We start from the raw sequence: 24,225 nt of genomic DNA on the forward strand, positions 1-24,225 counted from the left end.
AGCAAGGAGCTGGATTGTAAATGGTGCAGCTGGGACTCAAACCGACGCCCAAATGGAATGCCAGCATTGTAGGTGGTGGCTTAACCTGTGCATTCCAATGCTGGCCCCTCAAGATCAGACTTTTGTAATCAATAAAAATATATGTGTAAGCAATGGAAATTATAAGAAATTGGTTTTGAAAAATATAATTTTTGAAGAACTCACCTTATGACAGTGACCTATAAGACATCTAATTAACTTATCTGTAATGCTGAATTCTAATAGTCTTCTTATTCGCTTTTCAAAGATTTATGTAAAGCAAATCACCAGTGTTATTTTCAGCTTGCCACTTTTCAAAATTCATATAGCTATCTCAATAACACTCAAAGTTGTAAGTATAATAATATTATGTCATGTCATCATGCTTCCTAAATCCTCCTTTTAAAATATATTCTTTTAAAATATATTCCTTTAAAATAGCAGTCAGTACAATTTCTTGATACAGAGTTTATTTGTGCATGTGTTTTCTCAAGTCACTTAATAGTGGTTTTTGATGGCTGTGGACAAGGGGGATAAGACAGAGTCAATGCGAGTCATCAGTTGTGTTAGAGCCCAGGCCTTTTAAGGATGCAAGATAGAACTAGTAATAATCCACTCTCCAAACTGGGTAAAGGCTACAGAAACACACATTGGATGGAACAAAATAGCAGCACAACAATAGCAGTAAGATCACCAGGGCTTTGTCTACCACTGTGTTAATTACATAGCTCAATTTTAAGACTTTTTCCACACTTAGCCCTCTACATCTACTCATGGTGGGACAAATCATTTCCTTGTTAATCATGCATGTGTGCATCTCATCTTGGCTGTGTCTGCATTTCAAGGCCACTGTCAGGACACTGGTACCTGCAGGCTCTCCCCACTCTTGGTTGTCCTGTTAACTGCTAAAGAATTCAGACTACCAACAGTAGTACCCAGATTCATGAGGTATTATCTTCACATGTCTTTTAAATATTTTCTAAATCTTTCCATATGGAATGCAGAATACATTGGTCTTTGCACTGTTAGCTAATAATTTCTAAAGAATTATTTCATGAGATCTGAACAGTTTGTGTTAAAGTTCAGCTAAGTTAAAGTCATGGTTGCTACACAAAAGTTGGGCATCATTCCATTACCACTTTTTCTGAGGACAGTGAGGCCCCTTTCTTGTGCGCATCTTTGGGCACTTGTAGGGAGGAAGAATCTGAAGTCAGTATTCATCATTAAATGGATATTCAGGATGATCACGCCACCTGCCAAAACAACCCCCAGAAGGAAGAAGTTCATTCCAGAAGTCGCACAGCTGTGCGGGTTACTCACACCCTTGGTTATTTCATGGATCACTCTCCCACTCCACTCATTACCCCTCTGTTTCTCGCATGCTTCTCCCCTCTTTTCCCTCAAGCCAGGGCCTTTTCCTGCAGCCCTGGACAGTACCCTTGGTTGTAGGTGTGAGTGTGGGTGTGAGGTTGGTTACCACATCAACATTTTACTCAGCACAACAACAAAAAAACTAGAGGTGAGTCCCGCCTGTCTGTGTTTTCAGGACTTTGCTCAATTCCATCCTCCTCTGCTCTCTTGACCCTGGCTCCCACCCACTGCAATGAACTAAATAAACTTTGCTCTTCAAAACTCCTTTTATGGGTCTGTGTCACTCTCTCCTCATCAGTTTTTACTTGCTGCTCTCGCTAGACCTCCTGAGTGTGGAAAGTTTTAAAATCTACAAAGGGAACAAGCAGTGAAGTGTCCATTACTAGTGATTGTGATGATGAAACTGTATCTTAAATAACAAAGGTGAAACAGGCTATAAAAGGTCTGGAGTGGGTATCCCTGACATGGTGCTTGTCCAAGATTCAGTTCTTTCCAAGCTACCATGAACTAAAAGTATAAAACAAAAGAGGCTCTCAAATGTAAAAGATCAACTAAATGAAAAACAGAAAAAGATTCATGACCCTAAATGATAGTTTGCTGACTCATGCAGCCTAATATTTGCTTCATCTTGTTAGTTTTCTAGGTATTTCCTGCACAATAGATTATTCTCTCCCAGTGTTACTAGAACTGGTATTAAATAGGTGGAATGTCTGACTGAATCATGTCACAAATGTCTGTGAAATAATCAATACAGTGGTGGATTGATTGCATCTTGCTATTACATCTTGCATCTTGCTATTTCATCTTAATTTAATGACATTTATTAAATAAAAACTGGCTGTCCTGAAGAACTATTAAGTCACCTCTAACTATCTGTTAGTTCAGTCAAAATGTTATGAGTTTGTGTTTTCTTTTTGTCTTGAGGTTGAGTACTACCTTTTGATATCACACTCTTTCCCTGGAAATCCACACTCACAAGTTTTTACTACAGTGGTTCAGATATTCAATATTAGCCCTACCAGAGTACCTTCCACCTTATCCAAAAAAGGAGAGTCCAAAGGATAAGTGTCCAAATCTTCTTAATGAGCATTTTCTAAATGCCACTAAAGTTAAGATTACAAAATGAAAATGACTGTTTAGGTGATGAGAAAAAATGGAAAGATTAATAGAGAATGATGAAGAAGAAAACAATGTGTGTATATGCAGATAAGTGCATGTGTAAAAACTGTATTTTTGTCTTAAAATTGTAATATTTAGAGAAAAAATGGCCACCTAGGTGGATTAACTGATTGTGGCAATACTCTAAAGAAATATAAGGAATTCTGCTTGTGGGAAGTTAGTTAATAGGTGGATCTAGAAGCTCTAATTCTTATAGGTAAGAAATTTGCAACTGAAGGTTCTTTCTTCCCAATCTGATTCTCTTTCTAGTACATTACAGTGCCTTTCTTCCAGGAACTTTTTCAGTTAAAAGATTTTTATATCAATTTGCTCTAATTTATGCATCACTTTGCTTTTGGAGAAGAAATAAATATATTTGGATACTTTTGCCGCTGTTGTTTTAACATATATACATCAAGAGTTAATTCTCTAACATGTATACATTGCATTAATTGTTTAACATGTACACGAGTTAATGCTCTAACATATGTATGTTATTAGCTAATTCTCGAACATATGTACATCATGAGTTAATTCTCTAACATATATGCATTATGAATTCTCTGACATGTGCATAGTGAGTTAATTCTCTAACATGTGCATATGAGTTAATCCTAAAACATATATACATAATGATTTATATATATATGTATTATATGAATTCTCTAAAATATCTATGTAACGAGGTAATTCTCTAATATGTATTCAATGAGTTAATTCTCTGATGTATATACATTATGAATTAATTCCTTAACATGTACATAATGAGTAAATTCTCTAACACATGAACATCGTGAGTTAATTCTCAGAGTTCTTAGCATGCCACACTTTAAGCCATGAAATGGCACAAATCCAGGATTCTCTTAAATAAGTGTAGGCTAACATTTCTCAACCTTTTGGCTAAGATCAAGTATAAATAGAAGTTTGGGGTTGTAGGAATTTTGGGGGCAAGGAGGCTTCAAAGAATTCATGGACAACGCATGTTATCTAATACCATTTTCACATGAACTTTTTGAATCCCTCTCACAATGTATATATCTCACCCAGGCGTGTTTAATATTCAGAACATGCAACCCACTATCCTTGAGCCTGCATTTTCTGTGGACACATGGGTCAGGGTGTGTAGGAGCCCTGTTGGCCACTGGGAAATTTCTGATGAACAATCCCCCAAAACTTACATGAGCAGTTCCACATATCGAACATTTTTATTCAAAGCTTCAATGTCCTTCATTTCTTCTTCAGTGAGAGAAAAGTCAAAGATCTGAAACAATCAGAACAAAAGAACATTTTTGTTGGTGGAAGGGTTAGGCTTGGGGTGAGAGAGTATGGCCAGCAGAGGGCGCCCTCCTCAGGTATGGGAGCGTCTCCGCAGGTGCCTGAGAAGGCTGGGGCTGCTGTTGGAGCCACCAGGGGAAGCAGGGCTTGACATTCTGCTCAACCCTTCATCTCTGAGATAATCCTGCTGAGAACATTTTGTAAGACATTCCAAATGCTCTGTCAAACAGCAGATGTTCAGGAACTCTCCTGAAATTCCAGTGTGAAGAATCATTATTATTTCTGTGTAAGATGCTCAGCTTTGGAGCCAGCATTTTGGTGCATCCCCTTAAGCCACCACTTGCAATGCTGGTGTTCCATATGAGTGGCACTCTAAGTTCTAGCTGCTCTATTTCCATTCTGCTCGCTGCTAATGCACCTGGGAAAGCAGCAAATATGGCTCAAATGTTTGGGTCTCTGCCACCAGATGGAGTTCCAGACTCCTGGCTTCAGCCTGGCCCAGTGTTGTGGCCATGTGAGGGAGTGGACCAGCTTGCAATGGAATAGTCTTGCCCCTCCCCCAAACCCACCACAGTTGTCACTCTCTTTCAATTAAATAAAATAAATCTTTTTTAAAAAATGGTCAGTTTTTTATTTTGGACTACTGCCTTATACTTTAAAAAAAATTTCCTAGTTTCTAAAATTGCATATTTTTTGAAATTTTGATTTTTTTATCTTGAAATATGTTCTTATATAGTTTTCAATGTTTTGCCTACCGTTATATTTTAATAGCATTTTCCATTTTAATTTTTCTTTATACTTATATACTTTGCACATACTCTGATTTTTAAATACATTTAATGATTTGTGAAGTTTAATTATCTGTGTAGTACCTAACTATGTGGTGTGTGTAAAGAAACGGACACCACGGAAGTACACAGACAAGCATGGAATGAAAAATGAGGAATCCGAGCTACCAGGTGAGTGAGCAAGAACACAGCTATGGGAGTAATGCACCTCGGCTTGTCAGGGACAGAACCTCTTGTGATTCAATCTCTCTCCCTCTCTCCCTCTCTGTGTGTGTGTGTGTGTGTGTGTGTAACTCGGCCTTTCAGATAAATTCATTAATTAAAAATGTACTTTGGTAGACACAGAAGAATATTATTTAAGGGGCTGGTGTTGAAGCACAGTGAGTTACATCACTGCCTTCAATGTGGATACCCTATAAGGGTACCAGTTTATGCCCCTGCTGCTCCATTTCTGGTATACTTCCCTTCCAATGTACCTGGGAAAGCACTGAATGAAAGTGCTTGAGCCCCTGTACCTAGGTAGGAAGCCCTGGATGGAGTTTCTGCTCCTGGCTTTGGCTTGGTGCAAACTTGGCTGTTGGGGCCATTTGGGGATGGGAGCCAGCAGACAGAACACTCTCTCTTTCTCTCTCTCACCATGCCCCAGTTTCTCTCTCTCTCTCTCTCTCTCTCTCTCTCCCTCTCTCTCTCACTACCTTTCAAGTAAAATAAGTAAATTTTTCTAAAAAAAAAAAAAAAAAGAATGGTTTGAAAAAAAATCAAACAATTCGGAATTTCATTCAGTTGAAGCCTTCCAAAGATTTTAGAATTGTTCTCTTTATGATCATTCTGCAAAACCCCTTGTGAAATATAGAATATCATGGTGTACAATTTTGTCAAACATTTTTTAAAAATCAGCAATGAGGGCCGGCACTGTGGTGTAGCAGGTAAAGCTGCCACCTGCAGTGCCGCAATCCCACATGGGCACTTGTTCTAGTCTCAGCTGCTCCACTTCTGATCCAGCTCTCTGCTGTGGCCTGGGAAAGCAGTGGAAGATGGCCCAAGTGCTTAGGCCTCTGAACCCGCATGGGAGACCTATAAGAAGCTCCTGGCTCCTGGCTTCGGATGGGCTCAGCTCTTGCCATTACAGCCATTTGGAGAGTGAACCAGCAAATGAAAGACCTCCTTCCCCTTCCCCTTCCCCTTCCCCTCCCCCTCCCCTCCCCCTCCTCCCCCCCTCCTCCCCCCCCCCATCCTCCTCCTCATCCTCCTCCTTCTCCTTCTCTGCAATAATTTTCAAATTTGTTTCCAAGTTTTACCAGAGTCATTGAGAAAGGACATAGTTTATAATGAATGTCAAACCTTACATATTTCTGTTGTGTAGAAATGAGCAGGGAATGTCCAGAGTCAACAGAGAAGGGGGAAGAAGATTGAAGGGAGATGAATAACAAGCAGCAAAGCAATCGCCAAGTACTGGGAATTATACAAAGATGTGGGCAGTGGTAATCAAGCAACACAGCATTACAAATTGCTTAGTGAGCCAAATAGGACATGCTCTGAAAGCAAAGGCAAGAAACGTACCCATATTTTCACATTTCCAAAAGCAATCCTCTTACCTGAAAGTTCTCTTTGATCCTTTCAGGATTAAAGCTTTTAGGAATGACAACCACCCCTCGCTGAACGTTGAAACGCAAAACAATTTGGGCTGCAGTCTTCTTGTACTTTTTGCCCAGTGAGTTCAGCAGTGTGTCCTTTAACAAAGGCGGGAGAGATGTATTCACCCTTTCAAAAAATCAAGACATAAATCACATTTAGGCAGAGAGATGACAACCAAGTGTTAACCAAACCCCCTCCTCCTCTGTTACCTGTCTCCTCTTTATCTGGTGACCCACCAGGACACTGCAGGTCACTTGTAATCAGTTTCTCTAAGTGACAGAATCCCTTGAATGAAGAGTTGTTCTTTGTATGAGAAGATCAAGGAAGAAAGTTTATGAAGATGCCTCTTCTGGAGGGTAAGTAATAATAGTGTTCTGAAGAGTCTTCTATTTTAAAAAAATATTAATTTTCTTTATTTGAAAGGCAGAATTACAGAGAGAGAGAGAGAGAGAGAGAGAGAGAGAGAGAGATTGATCGTCCATCCGCTGATTCACTCCACAAATGGCAGCAACAACTGAGGCTGAGTCAGGCCAAAGCCAGCAGCCAGCAGCTTCATCAGATCTCCGATGCAGGTGCAGGAGCCCAGGCATTGGGCCATCTTCTGCTGCTTTCCAAAGCACATTAGCAGGGAGCTGGATGGGAAGTGGAGCAGCTGGAACCCGAACTGGTGCCCATAAGGGACACACCACAATGCCAGCCTCCTCTGATGAGTCTTACAGAGAGAACTGGATCAGAAGTCCACACAGGGAAAGGCAGAAAGACTAAAGTGGAAGAAACAGAGCCACAAGTTTTGGTATCATCTTAGAGTAGAAAAATTTCTACTTTGTGGAACACCTCACATTGAAGTGCCACCATTCTATACACAGAACAAAAGATTCAAATATTTCAGAACCTAACCATAAAAACTCTTTGTCAAATAATAATTGAAATAACATTTATTTGGCCTTTCATATATACCAGGCACTGACAGATAATTTTACACTCGTAATGAATTCTAACAACACTTCAGGGAGAAGCGTATTAAAAGCTCTATTGCATATAAGTATATAATGATTTGAACAGATTACTGTCTTAACCAGTTAAGTGCCGAGTTTTCAATTTCTATTTCAATGAAATATTTATTTCATAGTTGCCAGAAGTAGTATATTTATGGTTCAATTCAAGTATTTATGTGTCCTATAAATAGGACAATGGGACATAATGGATTAAGATCAAACAGTCAAATAGGTCATTCCAATTAAGTAATTCACAGTAGCCTCACTACACCGAATGAACAACTTTCTGAAAAGATGTGACACAAACTAATGCCAAACTACTTACCACATTGGATTCCTACAAGTTCCCAAAGGGCTATATGCAACAATGATGATGTCGTGTTGTTGGCAAAATTTTAGGAGTTTTGGCTGGGTGAAGTAAGGGTGGCACTCAACCTATGTAGTTGTATTGGAGAACAAAGCACAAATTTAGTTTCTTGTAGTCAAATGCATTTCACATAGTTAAAAAAAAAAAAACTCTTCAACAAAATCCACATTAATAACATAACCACATCCATACTATATGCTACAGTTTGTATCTAGGTCTTTTTCTTAATGGGATAAATTAATCTCTCTTTCTTCTATTAAGGTCTTATATATTATGAATGCTTTAAAATTTATTTAATCATTCTCCTAATTTTCAATGTTGTTACCATCCTCTCTCCTCTTAATAAGCCATGCTTTGATAAACACACACGAAGTCTATCTGAGCATCCTGAGATTCTTTAATCAAAATAGATTCCTAGAAATGGAATCCTCTGAACATTGTTAAGGCTCTTAATATATATTGCCACATTGATCTCCAGTCAGACTGAGTTAATTTATATTCTCTGGTGCCTCATCACTTGCTTATGCAGAGCATTATAATAAGTACAGCATATGTAAATGTACAACAGACACTTTGCTAATATGAAATACAGAATCACACTTATATTTGCATTTCTCTAATTAATGGTGAGTTGAATATTTTTCATATATAAAGCTCCCTCAAAAACGTCCTGGAAAATGAAATTAAAAGAGGAGGTTATTTTGGTGCACACATATATAAGAAATCTGGAAATCCATGCACAATTTTTTAATAATATGCATTTTTTCATGAATTTCTGCAGTATCCTCATATTGACCAGTTTTGTAAGTTCTGTCTTTGTGAATTTGTGTTCACTTCTTTTACACATTTTTATGATGAATCTTAATTTTTTTTACTTATGTTTCACTGATATTTACTAGATTTTTAATTCATAAGGAGGTGAACAACTTTTCTATTATATTTCTAGAAATGTTATTATTTCTTATTTATTTTTCTTTGCTCCTTAATTGTTACTAGATGTTTATATTAAAATTTTAATAATAGTTAAATAATATTTAAATAAATACTAATAATTTAAAGTTGTCTTTGTGATTTTTTCCATGGTTTTTTGTTTCTACCCATTGCTCCAGAAAACTAAAGCTCTCTTCTTGTATTTCTGGGTGATTTTGTCTTCTTTAACTACTGACCAAGGGATATTAACTTTTTAGTATGAGGCAAAGATCTACATTTGTTTCTACATGGAGTCATTTTTCTCACACTATTTACTAAAAAAAAAAATCCATTTTAGAAGTACGGATTAGGCTTCTGTCTTACATGATGACTTCAGGGAAACTATCTCACCCTTTAGCATGCCCTAGATGTCAAAGCTATAATAATGTGACCCTTGAATATGGATGTATTCAATGTGTATTTGCTGAATGAATTAAATTGTCACTTTATTTTTAAAAGAAAAAAAAAGAAAATCATCCCTTTGCCATTAATTTGTGTTACTTTACATTACATTTTTATTATACTTGGTCCTATTTCTAAGGTATTTGTTAACATCCATTTATTTGTACAATGTTTCCTGCAATGGCTTCACATTATTTTAAATACTCTGTACTATGTCTCCACATTGAAAGGTCTTATTCCACCTCATTCTTTTCTTAGTTATTTTTCTATGGATTTGAGCTTCAAAGCTTTTTTTAAAAAAAAAAAAAAAACTTTTATTTAATAAATATAAATTCCGAAAGTATACCTTTTGGATTATAGTGGCTTTTCCCTGCATAACCTCCCTCCCACCCGCAACCATCCCATCTCCCACAACATCTCCCATCCCATTCTTCATCAAGATTCATTTTCAATTATCTTTATATACAGAAGATCAACTTAGTATATACTAAAAAAAGATTTCAACAATTTGCGCCCACACAGATACACAAGGATAAATTACTATTTGAGTACTAGTTTTACCATTAATTCACATAGTACAACATATTAAGGACAGAGATCCTACATGGGGAGTAGTGAACAGTGACTCCTGTTGTTGATTTAACAACTGACACTCTCATTTATGATGTCAGTAATCACCTGAGGCTCTTGTCATGAGCTTCCAAGGCTATAGAAGCCTTTTGAGTTCACAAACCCTGATCTTATTTAAACAAGGCCATAATCAAAGTGGAAGTTCTCTCCTCCCTTCAAAGAAAGGTACTGCCTTCTTTGATGGCCCATTCTTTCCACTGGGATCTCACTCACAGAGATCTTTCATTTAGGTCTTTTTTTGCCAGAGTGTCTTGGCTTTCCATGCCTGAAATACTCTCATAGGCTTTTTAGCCAGATCCAAATGCCTTATGGGCTGATTCTCAGGCCAGAGTGCTATTTAGGACAGCTGCCATTCTATGAGTCTGCTGTGTATCCCATTTCTCATATTGGATCATTCTCTCCTTTTTAATTCTATCAGTTAGTATTAGCAGACACTGGTTTTGTTTATGTGATCCCTTTGACACTTAATCCTATCTTTATGATCAATTATGAACTGAAACTGATCACTTTGACTAGTAAGATGGTATTGGTACATGCCACCTTAATGAGATTGATTTGGAGTCCCCTGGCACATTTCTAGCTCTACCATTAGGGGTAAGTCTGAGTGAGCATGTGCCAAACTATACATCTCCTCCCTCTGTTATTCCCACTCTTATATTTAACAGAGATCACTTTTCAGTTAAATTTAAACACCTAAGAATAATTGTGTGTTGATTAAAGAGTTCAACCAATGGTATTAAGTAGAACAAAAAATACTAAAAGGAATAAAATAGTGAGTTGTTCCTCAACAATCAGGACAAGGGCTGATCAAATCATTGTTTCTCATGGTGTCAGTTTCATTTCTACAGGTTTCCTTTTAGGTGCTTAGTTAGCTGTCACTGATCAGGGAGAATATATGATATTTTTCCCTTTGGGACTGGCTTAATTCACTCAGCATGATGTTTTCCAGATTCCAGCATGATGTCTTCCAGATTCTTCTATTTGTTGCAAATGACCAGATTTTTTTTGCTGCTGTATAGTATTCTATAGAGTACATATCCCATAATTTCTTTATCCAGCCTTATGTTGATGGGCATTTAGGTTGATTCTTTGTCTTAGCTATTGTGAACTGAGCTGCAATAAACACTGAGGTGCAGACAGCTCTTTTATTTGCCAATTTAGTTTCCTTTGGGTAAATTCCAAGGCATGGGGTGCTGGGTCATGTATTAGGGCTATATTCAGGTTTCTGAGGAATCTCCAAACTGTCTTCCATAGTGGCTTGACCAGTTCCCATTCCCACAAACAGTGGATTAACGAGCCTTTTTCCCCACATCCTCACCAGCATCTGTTGTTAATTTATTTCTGTATGTAAGCCATTCTAACCGGGTTCAGGTGAAACCTCATTGTGGTTTTGATTTGCATTTCCCTGATGGCTAGTTATCCTGAACATTTTGTCATGTGTCTGTTGGCCATTTGGATTTCCTCTTTTGAAAAATATCTATTTAGGTCCTTGGCCCATTTCTTGCATTTCTTCTGTCTCACTGTCTTCATAATCTTGTATTGGAGTGTCATGTTCTTTTGGGAGTGTCATGTTGTCTTCCTTGTTCTTGTTTCCTCAGTTGTTGTGTTTGTTGTTCGGCATTTGTGGAGATACTCATTGGTTTCTTCTTTTTTTCCCCTCCCGCTGTGGTGGCTTTTCTTGTTGTACTATGACTCTGTAGATAAGTGGACTGTCTGCTTTCAGTGAATCTCTAGAGGCTTGTGGTGGATGTGGCCAGAGAGCTCTGTTCAGTTCTTCAGGATTAAGGGTGTGCCGAAGGTGACACACCCAGGTTTGGTTGGTAAATCTTCTCTCTTTTTTGTTTTAATCAGTAGGGAAGTAATTACACTCAGTTGAGCTCTTCTCCTCGATGGCGATCAGTGCCTGAGTGCTAGCCCCGGTGGGTATAATGTTCACCTGCTCTGTCCCAAGAACCACACAAAGGATCTGTGCAGTCCTCAGTGTAAGCTCAGATTCCCCTGAAATGTCTCTCACCTTGTAGCCAAGGCTACCGAGCTTATGGCATCTCCCACAGAGACTACTCACATCTCAGCCACACCATGAGTTCTCCCACACACCCTCAATTTTTTTTTCCACAGTTCCAGTTCATAAGCTCCACACATTCACTAGGTCTTAGACTCCTGTTATTACTCCCCACAAGAGTCAGGTTTTTCTGCTTGGCTGATTGCCAGACACAGCTCCAAGCTGGTGCAGCTGTTACGTATGTCCAAAATGGTGCCTGCTCTGTTGGCTCGTACGCCTTTGTAAGGTGATTGGAGAGAGAGAATCATGTCCGTACCTTCCCTTTTATTTCTTCTCTCCTCTAGTTAGGCTGGTGTACTTTCCCCCAGTTTCCCTCTAGGCTGTTCCTGCTGCCTTTCTGCCAGTGTCTCGGGCTACTGCAGTTTCATCTCACCTCTCTTTCCAGCGCTGGTGCAAAGGCTCTCGGCAGCTGGGGTCCCAAGCTGTGGGCGCCTGTGCCTTCCACGTAGATCCACCGTATCCCTCTAATTACGGAAAAGTTTCCTCTGCAGTTTTTTTCCCTCTTTCCTGAGACTACACTATCTACACTTTTATTAAAATATCTTCTCCTGGACTATCAGTAAGCTCCCTCCCTATTCCGCCATCTTGAAACCCTCTCTCCCAAAGCTTTCTTAAATTGAGAGAGGTCAAAAGGTGTCCCCAGGGTCCTGTGATGAGGTTGCTGTGGAGCCACAAGACCTCCCGACCCCTGGTCCAGGCCTCGCCCTCTTAGTAAACGCTGCCCTGGGTCCCCTCCACCCACGGTAGAAACTGAAGCTGTACCTGGTTGCAGACGGGTTTGTGCTTGAGTCCTGGTTTGTTCAGGAGGAGCTCCAGCTGCCTGCGGTTAAAGTTGGACACCCCGAGGGATTTCACCAGGCCAGCGTCTTTGCAAGCTTCCAAAGCCTATAAGAGACAACAGGTCAAGAAAGAGGCCTCACAGGAAGCCAAATTAAACGTTTAGCAGTGGGCATTTGGCTGAGCAATACCACAACGAAGTTGCCACATGGAATACACTTTCCAATAAGATGAAAAATAAAAATTAATAAATGCTTATGAGGGTTGAAAAGGAAAAGACCTTAGGCATCTCAAGAGGCATTCTGTTAGGAAAAAGGGTGGGGGGTGGAGAAAGGCAGGAATTCCATGATTGCATGAGTCTGAGAAAAACTATATACTGGGGCTGGCACTGTGACATACAGAGCAAAGCTGCTGTCTGAAGTGCTGGGATCCCATATGGGCACCAGTTCAAGTCTCGGCTGCTCCACTTCTGATCCAGCTCCCTGCTGATGTACCTAGGAAAGCAGCGGAAGATGGGCCAAGTCCTTGGGCCCCTGTACCCATATAGGAGACCCTGAAGAAGCTCTTGGCTCCTGGCTTTGGATCATCCCAGCTCTGGCCATTGTAGCCATTCAGGAAGTGAAACAGCAAATGGAAGACATCTCCCTCTCTCTCTCGCTCTCGCTTTCTCTCTCATGCTCTCTCTCTCTGCTTCTGACTCTCTGTAACTCTGCCTTTCAATAATAAATAAATAAATAAATCTTAAAAAAAGAAAGAAAAACTACATACCATATCTACACATTGTATTTTTGCAGCATATACATTATATATTATATATTAGTATACATTAATAAAATCAGATTTCCTGAAATTTTTTGAGGTTTCTTTATGGCATAGGCATATTCATTTTTGTAAATGTTTTAGTGTATATGAAAAGCATATACACACCTAATTTTGGATGTAAAACTATCTTTTTCTCCTCTCTCTTATACAAATGAGTATGTATGTACAGCATACACAATATATATAAAATCAGGCCTAACTTTACTTTTCTCAGTATGTGAAAGGAATATGTTATAAATTACCATTATAATGCTGGATTTATCAATAGCTTCCTGCTGTCCACACATATACAAAAATTATAAATTTTATTTAGGCAGAGGGACAGAGAAAGCCCTGATCCAGTAGTTCAAATCCTAGATGCCTACAAGTGTCAGGGATGGGCCAGGGCCACAACCACATTCTGGGAATGCTATCCAGGTCTCCCATTTGAACCCTATTACTTGAGCCATCATCATTGCTTCCCAGGGTCAGCACTAGTAGAAAACTGGAATAAGAAACCAGAGCTAGCAATTTTTTAGAGAGCTTTTATTTAAAAAATATAAATTTCACAGGTACTTTTGGAATATAGCAGTTCTTCCCCCCATACCCATCCTCCCACCCTCAAACTGCCGCTCTACTCACTACACCTCAGCATCAGCCCTGACTTTCAAGTAAATAAATAAAACTTTAAAAAAAAAGAAAATATTATTATCTTTTTACAACCAGTGTAACTGAAAATAAAACAAAAGAGATACTAATTTCATTGTATGTTATTAGTTCTTTCTGTCTGGAAGTTTTAATTTTTATTTTCATTTAAATATATAATATATTGAGTTAGAACCGATACACAATAAACTACACATATTTGAAGTGTACATTCTGGTGAATTTTAACATATAAACACATCAGTCAAATCATCAGTGCAGTCAAGATAATGAACACCTCTGGTGGAATGCTGATAAATATCTAACAATTCACTATCCAGGAGAAAAAGGCCCCAATTTGTAATTTGATAATTTCTACAATATGACCATTCACATCAGGCTGCACTCAGACTATCAAGACATCACCAAATTATAAGTTATAAAGGGATTTGCACAATCAGTTCTTGCAAGGTGATATGAGTCGGCTTCAGTACCCCTGGAAGATTCTCCCTCTCCCACTGAATTGCCTTGGCAATTCTGCTGAAAATAAACTGACCACACATATGCATATGTATGAGACCATATATGTGGCTTCTCTATTCTGTTCAATTGATTTAGATATCCATCTATGTCCTACTATGACATGATCATGATTTCTACAGTTGTATAGAACTTCTCAAAATTAGTATAAGTCCTCCAAATTTCTCCCTCATTCTTTCAGAATTGTTTTGACAATTACAAGCTATTTCATTTCTATATAAATTTTAGAAATAACTTTTCCATTTCCATTGGGATTTTTACTAGGATTATATTTTTTATGATTTATTCGTTTATTTGAAAATCAGAGTTAAACAGAGAGAGGAGAAGCAGAGAGAGAGAGAGAGAGGTCTTCCATCTGCTGGTTCACTCCCCAATTGGCCGCAATGCTGGAGGTGCGCTGATCTGAAGCCAGGAGCCAGGAGCTTCTTCTGGGTCTCCCACGTGGGTGCCCAAGGACTTGGGCCATCTTCTACTTTCTCAGGCCATAGAAGAGAGCTGGATAGGAAGTAGAGCAGCCGGGTCTTGAACCAGCACCCATATGGGATTCAGTGCTTCAGGCCAGGGTGTTAACCTGCTGTGCCACGGCGCCAGCCCCTTGACTAGGATTATATTGAGTCTACAGATAAATTTAGTGAGACTGATTAGGCCAACTATATCAAGGGATGTGGTGTATCTCTCCTTTTATTTACACCTTTGACTTATCTCACTAACATGTTATAGTTTTTATTAGATAGGTCTTAGACAAACTATTATATGATCTACAAATATTTAATATTCATTTAAAATTCAGTTTCAAATTGTGTTGCTAACATTTAGGTGATATAGAAAAATAGATTTTATTTCCTTTATTTGCTAATTGGTTTCTCACAGGTATGCTTCTTAGTTTCCAAATATCTGGTGATTTTTCAGATATGTTTTTGTTAATAATTTCAGGTTTAATTCCAATAGTATCAGGCAGCATATTTTGCATAATTAGAAAAATTTAGAACTCATTGAGACAAATCTTTATGGCTCAGGAAATGGCCTGTCTCATTAAATGTTCCATGTACATGTGAAAAATAGCATTCTCTTTGTTTTGATAAAATGTTCTATAAATATCAGTTAGATAAGAAATATTGATAATGTTTAAATCTCCCATATACTACAGAAGTACTATATACTTGCCGGCACCATGGCTCACTAGGCTAATCCTCCACCTGTGGCGCCGGTACCCTAGGTTCTGGTCCAGTTGGGGCGCTGGATTCTGTCCCGGTTGCTCCTCTTCCAGTTCAGCTCTCTGCTGTGGCCTGGGAAGGCAGTGGAGGATGGCCCAAGTCCTTGGGCCCTGCACCCACATGGGAGACCAAGAAGAAGTACCTGGCTCCTGGCGTCGGATTGGCGCAGTGCGCCGGCCACAATGCACTGGCCATAGCGGCCACTTGGGGGGTGAACCAACAGAAAAAAGGAAGACCTTTCTCTGTGTGTGTGTGTGTGTGTGTGTGTCCCTCTCTCTCACTAACCCTGCCTGTAAAAAAGAAAAGAAAAGAAAAGAAAAGAAAAGAAAAAGTGCCAGCACCGCGGCTCACTAGGCTAATCCTCCACCTGTGGCGCCAGCACCCCGGGTTCTAGCTGTAGTGGCCATTTTGGGGGTAAACCAACAGAAAGAAGACCTTTGTCTCTGTCTCTCACTAACTCTGAAAGAAAGAAAGAAAGAAAGAAAGAAAGAAAGAAAGAAAGAAAGAAAGAAAGAAAGAAAGAAAGAAAGAAAGAAAGAAAGAAAGAAAGAAAGAAAGAAAGAAAGAAAGAAAGAAAGAAAGAAAGAAAGAAAGAAAGAAAGAAAGAAAGAAAGAAAGAAAGAAAGAAAGAAAGAAAGAAAGAAAGAAAGAAAGAAAGAAAGAAAGAAAGAAAGAAAGAAAGAAAGAAAGAAAGAAAGAAAGAAAGAAAGAAAGAAAGAAAGAAAGAAAGAAAGAAAGAAAGAAAGAAAGAAAGAAAGAAAGAAAGAAAGAAAGAAAGAAAGAAAGAAAGAAAGAAAGAAAGAAAGAAAGAAAGAAAGAAAGAAAGAAAGAAAGAAAGAGAGAGAAAGACAGACAGAAAGACAGACAGAAAGAAAGAAGAAAACGTTTTCCTCTTAACCTATTTTTGAGTCTTTAAAAGGGTTTCTTGTGTATTAATACATACTGGGTTATGGCTTCTATCCATTCTTACAACCTCTGCCTTTTAACTGGATTGCTTAGACATTTCTGTATTCTCTGATTATTGGTATCACTGAGCTTAAATTTATATTTCCCATCTCGTATCTCCTGGGGATACTGCTACCTTATGAGGCAGTTCCTCCCAAGCAAACCTATCAGCAACACTGGGGCCAGAAGTGAGCACAGGTCTCCTGGGTGCAAAACCCAGCACCTGAAAACCCATTCCAAGCTTCTTTACACAGATAGGTCAAGTTCCCAACCATTACACAGGGGGAGTAAATAAGAGATATTCATCACAGTGTGACTTCCCAGGCTCTGGAGCGTGGAATGGGAGTGACTGGAAACAAATGACTTGTGTTTTCTCAGCTTCCCGAATTGCTGGAACACTGCTGCTCTGATGTGATTTCTGAAGACTTCTCACCGTGAGTCCTCAGTCTGTACCTGTGTTTGGAGCAGGCAGTACTTGCCCCCGGGCTATGGCAGGGGAGAACGAAGTGGAGAAAGAGCTTCAGTAGCTCCTCTCCCATACTTATGACGAATGCCCTTTACTGCTCCTTGGGTTGCCTCCTATTCCAGGTCAAAGCTGTAAAACTACCTCACAAGCTTCCAAACTTCCCTCCCCACTATTGAATCCATAAGTTTCTCCTTGTTTTCCCACAGTTTCCACTCTGATCTTGGAGAGGAGTCAGCAGTTGGCTCAGAACTGGATCCAGAATTATTCCAAGTCATTCATGCATCCTCTTGTTTTAAGTTGGTTTATTCTGGACATCTTACTATTGGCTTTTTAAAATTCAATCTTTTTAATTTATCCTGTTTAAATATTTTTAATTACTGTTCTTAAGAAATATTTTCTATACTTTCTTCTTCCACACCTTCCCCTTCCTTTTCTTTAAAATTTTTCTCTTCCAATAAAACAAAATCAAGAATTATTCAGCACCTACACATAGAGATCTCACGTATCTGTGTATATTGTTAGAACTGTCTGCTCTGTTACTTTAAATCTGACAAATCAATCAGATCACTGTTTAAAATAAGTTCTTTTAAAATAAAAGCCCATTTGAACTTACCTCCCATGTGGCACACAAATTTGTCTTGTGGTATAACCACTTGCCATTCTCATCTCTGGGATAGACTACATCTCCAGGCTGCAAAACAAGAACAAGTGTAATTCACTTCATCTATGTCTGAGAACTAAAATCACAGTATTTGAGGGGACAGTGTTGATGCACAGTAGATTAAGTTCCCACTTGCAATACTGGCATCCCATTTCAGTGTGCCAGTACAAGTCCTGGCTGCTCTGCTTCCAATCCAGCACTCCTGCTAATGTGCCTGGGAAGGCAGTGGTGGATAAGCACAAGTACTTGAGCCCCTGCCACCTATGTGGGAAACCAGGATAGAGTTTCTGGATCTTAGTTTCAGACTGCCCCATACCAGACGTTACTTCCATTAGGAAAGTGAATGAGCAGATAAAAGATCTCTGTCTCTACCTCCTTCTATCACTCTGCTTTTCAAATATATACAGAAAGAAATATTTTTAAAGAAAATTTATTTATTTATTTTTGAAAGTCAGAGTTACAGATGGTGGGAGAGATGGAGTTCTTCCATCTGCTGGTTCACCCCCAAATGCCCACAGCAGCCAGGGCTGTGCCAGGCCAAAGCCAGGAGCCAGGAACTTCATCTGTGCTTTCCACGTGCCCAAGCACATTATCAGGAAGCTGGATCAGAAGTGGAGCAGCCAGGACTCGAATTGGTGCCCATATGCAATGCTAGTGTTGCTGGTGGTAGCTTAACTTGTTATGCCACAAAGCAAACCCCAAGAAATCTTTTTAAAAATGAATAAAATCAATGGGTCTGCTGTGTATCTCGCTTCCCATGTTGGATCGTTCTCTCCCTTTTTTATTCTATCAGCTAGTATTTGCAGACACTAGTCTTGTTTATGTGATCCCTTTGGTTCTTAGTCCTATCATTATGATCAATTGTGAACAGAAATTGATCACTGGGACTAGTGAGATGGCATTGGTACATGCCACCTTGATGGGATTGAATTGGAATCCCCTGGTATGTTTCTAACTCTACCGTTTGAGGTAAGTCAGCTTGAGCATGTCCCGAATTGCACATCTCTTCCCTCTCTTATTCCCACTCTTATATTTAACAGCGATCACTTTTCAGTTAAGTTTCAACACTTAAAAATAACTGTGTATTGATTACAGTATTCAACCAAAAGTATTAAGTAGAACAAACAAACAAAAAATACTAAGAGGGATAACGTATTAAGTTGTTCATCAACAGTCAGGGCAAGGGCTGATCAAGTCACTGTTTCTCATAGTGTTCATTTCACTTTAACAGGTTTCCTTTTTGGTGCTCAGTTAGTTGTCACCAATCAGGGAGAACATACAATATTTGTCCATTTGGGACTGGCTTTTTTCACTAAGCATAATGCTTTCCAAATTCCTAACAGGGATCACTTTTCATTTAAAATTTAAACACCTAAGAATAATTGTGTGTTAATTAGAGTTCAACCAGTAGTACTAGAACAAAAAAAAACTAAAATGGATAAAGTATTACATTGTACATCAACAGGACAATAGCTGATCAAGTCACTGTTTCTCATAGTGTCAATAAACAGCACTCTGGCTTCAGAATCAGCCCTTAAGGCATGCGGATCTGGCTGAAAAGCCCATGAGAGTATTTCAGGCATGGAAAGCTAAGACACTCTGGCAAAAAAAAAAAAAAAAAAAAAAAAAAAAAAACCACCTAAATGAAAGATCTCCGCGAGTGAGATCCCAGTGGAAAGAACAGGTCATCAAAGAAGGAGGTACCTTTCTCTGAAGGGAGGAGAGAACTTCCACTTTGACTACGACCTTGTCTAAATATGATCAGAGTCGGCGAACTCAAAAGGCTTCCATAGCCTTGGCAACTCATGACAAGAGTCTCAGGTGATTACTGATGCCATAAAAAACAATGTCAATTTGTTAAGTCAACAAAAGGAGTCACTGTGCACTTACTCCTCATGTAGGATCTCTGTCCTTAATGTGCTGTACATTGTATTTAATGCTATAATGAGTACTCAAACAGTATTTTTCACTTTGTGTTTCTATGTGGGTGCAAACTGTTGAAATCTTCACTTAATATATGCTAAACTGATCTTCTGTATATAAAGAGAATTGAAAATGAATCTTGATGTGAATGGAAGGGGGGAGGGAGAGGGAAAGGGAAGGGTTGCAGGTAGTAGGGAAGTTATGGGGCGGGGAAGCCACTGTAATCCATAAGCTGTACTTTGGAAATTTATATTCATTAAATAAAAGTTTTAAAAAATGAATAAAATCATGTAATTTGAGAGGATAATATACCAATATACCTTGCCCTAGGGAAAATAGTTCAAGTTTATTTTCTTATATGTTTGTATAATCTCTAATAAACATAATTTATATATATGTATATATATATATCTGTCACTCTGTCTTTCAAATAAATAAATATTAAAAAATAAACAAGAGAGGGGTTGAGAATTAGTACTTTCAGTCTTCATCCTCTGAGGGTCAATCCTTGAAGAAGTTGAAGACAGCCAATTTATTTTTTCTTATTAAAACCCAAAGTTACTCACTGAGGGTGACAAGAAATTCTTTGGCTAAGAAAGGTATCACCAAAGACGGACATGCTTCTTAAGTTTAAGGGAGCTACATAGCATGTAGCTCTCCATTCTCTTTCCCTTCCTGGACCTGCCAGAGTTCAGCATCTTATTTTCTACCCAAGGTCAAATTCCTCCAGTTTTTTTGGAGACCCTCTCTCAGATTAGACTAACTATGGTATGAAGCATTCTCTTTCAGATCTCTCCTTTTCTTATGTATTTAAAAAAGAGACTTATCACTTTGAAGGAGAATTTTTTTTTTTTGACAGAGTGGACAGTGAGAGAGAGAGAGACAGAAAGGTCTTCCTTTTGCCGTTGGTTCACCCTCCAATGGCCGCCGTGGCCGGTGCGCTGCGGCCGGCGCACCGCGCTGATCCGATGGCAGGAGCCAGGTACTTCTCCTGGTCTCCCATGGGGTGCAGGGCCCAAGCACCTGGGCCATCCTCCACTGCACTCCCTGGCCACAGCAGAGAGCTGACCTGGAAGAGGGGCAACCAGGACAGAATCCAGCACCCCAACTGGGACTAGAACCTGGTGTGCCAGCGCCCAAGGCGGAGGATTAGCCTAGTGAGCCGCGGCGCCGGCCTTTGAAGGAGGATTTATAACTATTAAGGAAGAAGGAACACAAGATTATCCACCAATACGACATATGGTGATATTGAAAAATTCCAGAAATTTTACAAAGTAGAATAGCCTAAATTCCTTTTCAGGATGGACTAAAATAAAATCCTAGCACAAGACATTGATTTAAGGAAATACTTTTGGGGCCAGTATTGTGGAGTGGCAGGTTGGGCAGTACCCTTCTATGCCAGCATCTTGTTTGGGTGCTGGTTCAAGTTCCGACTGTTCCACTACTGATCCAGCTCATTGCTAATGGCCTGGATAAAGCAGCAAAATGGCTCAAGTACTTGGGCCCCTGCAGCCACATAGGAGACCTGGAGGAAGCTCCTGGCATTGGCCTGGCCCAGCCCCAACCGTGTAGCCATCTGAGGAATAAACCAGTGGATGGAAGACTTCTCTCTGTGTAAATCCAACTTTCAAACAAATAAATCTTCTAAAAAATTTTTGAAAAGAAAAAACAAGGGGAAAAAAAGGAAACACTTTCATTGACTCATGCCACAAACCCTGGGTAATGAGTGACCTTCTCTGGTGATGCTGGTAATATTCGTATCTGCAATGACCACAGTCCATCCTGTTATCTTCTCTTCTGTAGGACTTTGCCCCACTGATATACTACCAGACCAAACATCCCATTTTTAATGTGGAGGTTAATGAAATCTCCCTTTCTCTTCCATCAGCAACTTCTGAGCATTCAGGCCACTTCTGAATCACATGGTTCATCACCATTATTTTCATATCCTACTCCCAGACATTTCTTGTCCTGTTCTATTCTCTACCTTTTCAACTCAGTCCCATATCTCCCAAGTGAATGCTGATTATGTGCCATAATTTTTCTGAGCTCTGAGGACATAATGGTTGATAAGACAACCAAGACTCACTTTCTAATGAGGATTACATTCTGGTATGCATAGAATAATAACAAGCTAGATAAGCAAGAAGCTAAAAAAGTGACCTATGTTAGACAGAATGACTTGTAGAGGATGATTTTTGATGTGATTTTAAGAGGCTCCCTAAGAAGATGATAATTGAGTTGTATTCTAGCCGGCGCCGTGGCTCAATAGGCTAATCCTCCGCCTTGCGGCGCCGGCACACCGGGTTCTAGTCCCGGTCAGGGCGCCGGATTCTGTCCCGGTTGCCCCTCTTCCAGGCCAGCTCTCTGCTATGGCCAGGGAGTGCAGTGGAGGATGGCCCAGGTGCTTGGGCCCTGCACCCCATGGGAGACCAGGAAAAGCACCTGGATCCTGGCTCCTGCCATCGGATCAGCGCGGTGCGCCGGCTGCAGCGGCGGCCATTGGAGGGTGAACCAACGGCAAAAAGGAAGACCTTTCTCTCTGTCTCTCTCTCACACTGTCCACTCTGCCTGTCAAAAAAAAAAAAATTGAGTTGTATTCTAAAAGGTGAGATCAAAATAGCTATTGGAAAATTTAGGGGGAAGAACACTCTAGACGGAGGGAAATGCAAGTGCAAATGACCACAAGTAATGGACTTGGCATAAATAAAGCAGCAAAAACAGTATGACAGTGCCTAAATGGGTATGATAGTAAGTAAAATAAAAGAGAAAGGCAAGGGCTGCATCATGGAATCTGTGGTCTATTGTTAACACTTTGCACTTGACTCTAAAGCAATGGGAAGTCTTTGGACTTCAGCAGGGAAGTGTCTTACTGGGTTCCTGCTTTAAAAAGATCACTACAGATATTTTGGAGGGTGCATTTGGGGGAGTGTTATAGGTTGAAATGTGTCCCTCCAGAATATGTTCAAATTGTAGCCACTAGTACCTGTGAAAATGATCTTGTTTGGAAATAGAGTCTTGGGCTGTTTTGGGTTGCTATAACAGAATACCTGGTGCTGGGTGATTTATAAAGGAAAGAGATTCATTTCACCATGATTCTGGTTGTTTGAAAACTAAACATCATTGGGTCAGCACCGAGATTGGGCCCTGTGGCTGCATCACCACACAATGAAGCAGAAGGGAAGTGGGAGAATGCACAGAGACAGAGAGATGTTGGGAGGGGGGAGATGCCAGGCTTTATAACAACTTGTTCCCCTTATAACCAATCCAGTCCCATGACACATAACCTATTCCCATGAGACAGGCATTAATCTCTTCTGGGGGATTTTCCACAATAAGCCAAACTCTTTTAGGACTCACTACCTCCCAACACTGTTACACTAGGAACCCAGTGTCCAGCTCACAGATTATGAGGGATGTTGAGGGACAAACCATATCTAAACCCTAACAAGACCTTTGCATATGATTTAGTTATGATGGGGTCGTTAGCTGGGCCTGTTACAAAGGTGAGCCCCAAATAACCTCTGTGTTTTATTTCTTCACTACAGGTTGTGACCCATTAATTTAGGAGTCAGCCTGAATTCACTTTATACATATAACTATTTGAAAAATTATTCAAACAAGTAGATGATTAGTCATTTAGAACCTGAAAACTGCAGCCAGCATCTGATAAGACAGGACCTTCTGGTTATGCTCTCAGCTACCATGGGCCTTTGGAGCTCCCATCCAGGCACTCTCTACTACGCCGCTACACAACGTAACTTCCAAAGGGATGGTCTCTCCCTAATCCCCCTCTCTCAATAAGTTCTTTCACCCGTCTCCCCTGCCAGATGGTTGATCTCTTGCCATGCTAAGTCTCTGAATAGTCTCATTCTATTGGACACCATTTCTCATGCAACCCTGCCCTGGTGTTGCCAAATAAAGCTTGTGTGTTACTGCTTCTCTTGTGGTCATTTCTTTTCCTTTGATCAGTGCACAAATACTTTCAGCCTCCTACAGGGCTCTAATATAATGACTGTGTCCTTAACTAAAAAAAGGAAGGTGGGTGGGAAATTTGACACCAAGACAGACATGCATACAAGGAGAATCAGATAAAAATAAAGGCAGAGGTCAGAGATTACATCTATAAGTAAAGGAATGTCAAAATAATCATCAGCAAATCACCTAAACGTGGGATAGAGGCACAGAACATATTCTATCTAACAGTCTGCAAAAAGAACCAATCTGCCAACAACTTGACCTTGAACTTCTACCCTCCAGAATCATGAGATAACAAATGTCTGTTGTGTAAGACATCTTGTTTACAGCACTTTGTCACAGCAGCCATAGGATACTAATACAGTGAGTAAAATGTAAGAAAGCACATTAAGAGCAGGCTAGGAGCAGGAGTATCATAGTTCTGTGATGCATCATAGTATCACAGTTATGTGATGCTATGGTCTGAATGTCTATGTACCCCTTCTATAAATATATGGAAACCAAACCACCAAAGTGATGGTATTAGAAAGCGGGGCCTCTGGGAGGTAATTTGGTCATTGGAGCCCCACCTTTGCAAATGGGATTAATCCCTTATAAAAGAGACCC

The 24,225-nt window shown here is 39.7% G+C and overlaps 1 protein-coding gene across 1 annotated transcript in view; it reads right to left on the reverse strand.

Moving 5' to 3' along the window:
• Nucleotides 1–1,228: 1,228 nt before the first annotated feature.
• The window catches only part of LOC100008612 (aldo-keto reductase family 1, member D1 (delta 4-3-ketosteroid-5-beta-reductase)), a 44,957-nt gene continuing 21,960 nt past the window's right edge, over nt 1,229–24,225 (reverse strand). Inside the window, 6 exon segments of the mRNA NM_001081997.1 lie at nt 1,229–1,271; nt 3,726–3,808; nt 6,206–6,371; nt 7,566–7,675; nt 12,433–12,555; nt 17,671–17,748. Of these exon segments, the coding sequence (NP_001075466.1) occupies nt 1,229–1,271; nt 3,726–3,808; nt 6,206–6,371; nt 7,566–7,675; nt 12,433–12,555; nt 17,671–17,748 (603 nt within the window).

Source organism: Oryctolagus cuniculus, chromosome 3 (genome assembly GCF_964237555.1).
Source record: "Oryctolagus cuniculus chromosome 3, mOryCun1.1, whole genome shotgun sequence".
In the NCBI taxonomy this organism is placed as follows: Eukaryota; Metazoa; Chordata; class Mammalia; order Lagomorpha; family Leporidae; genus Oryctolagus; species Oryctolagus cuniculus.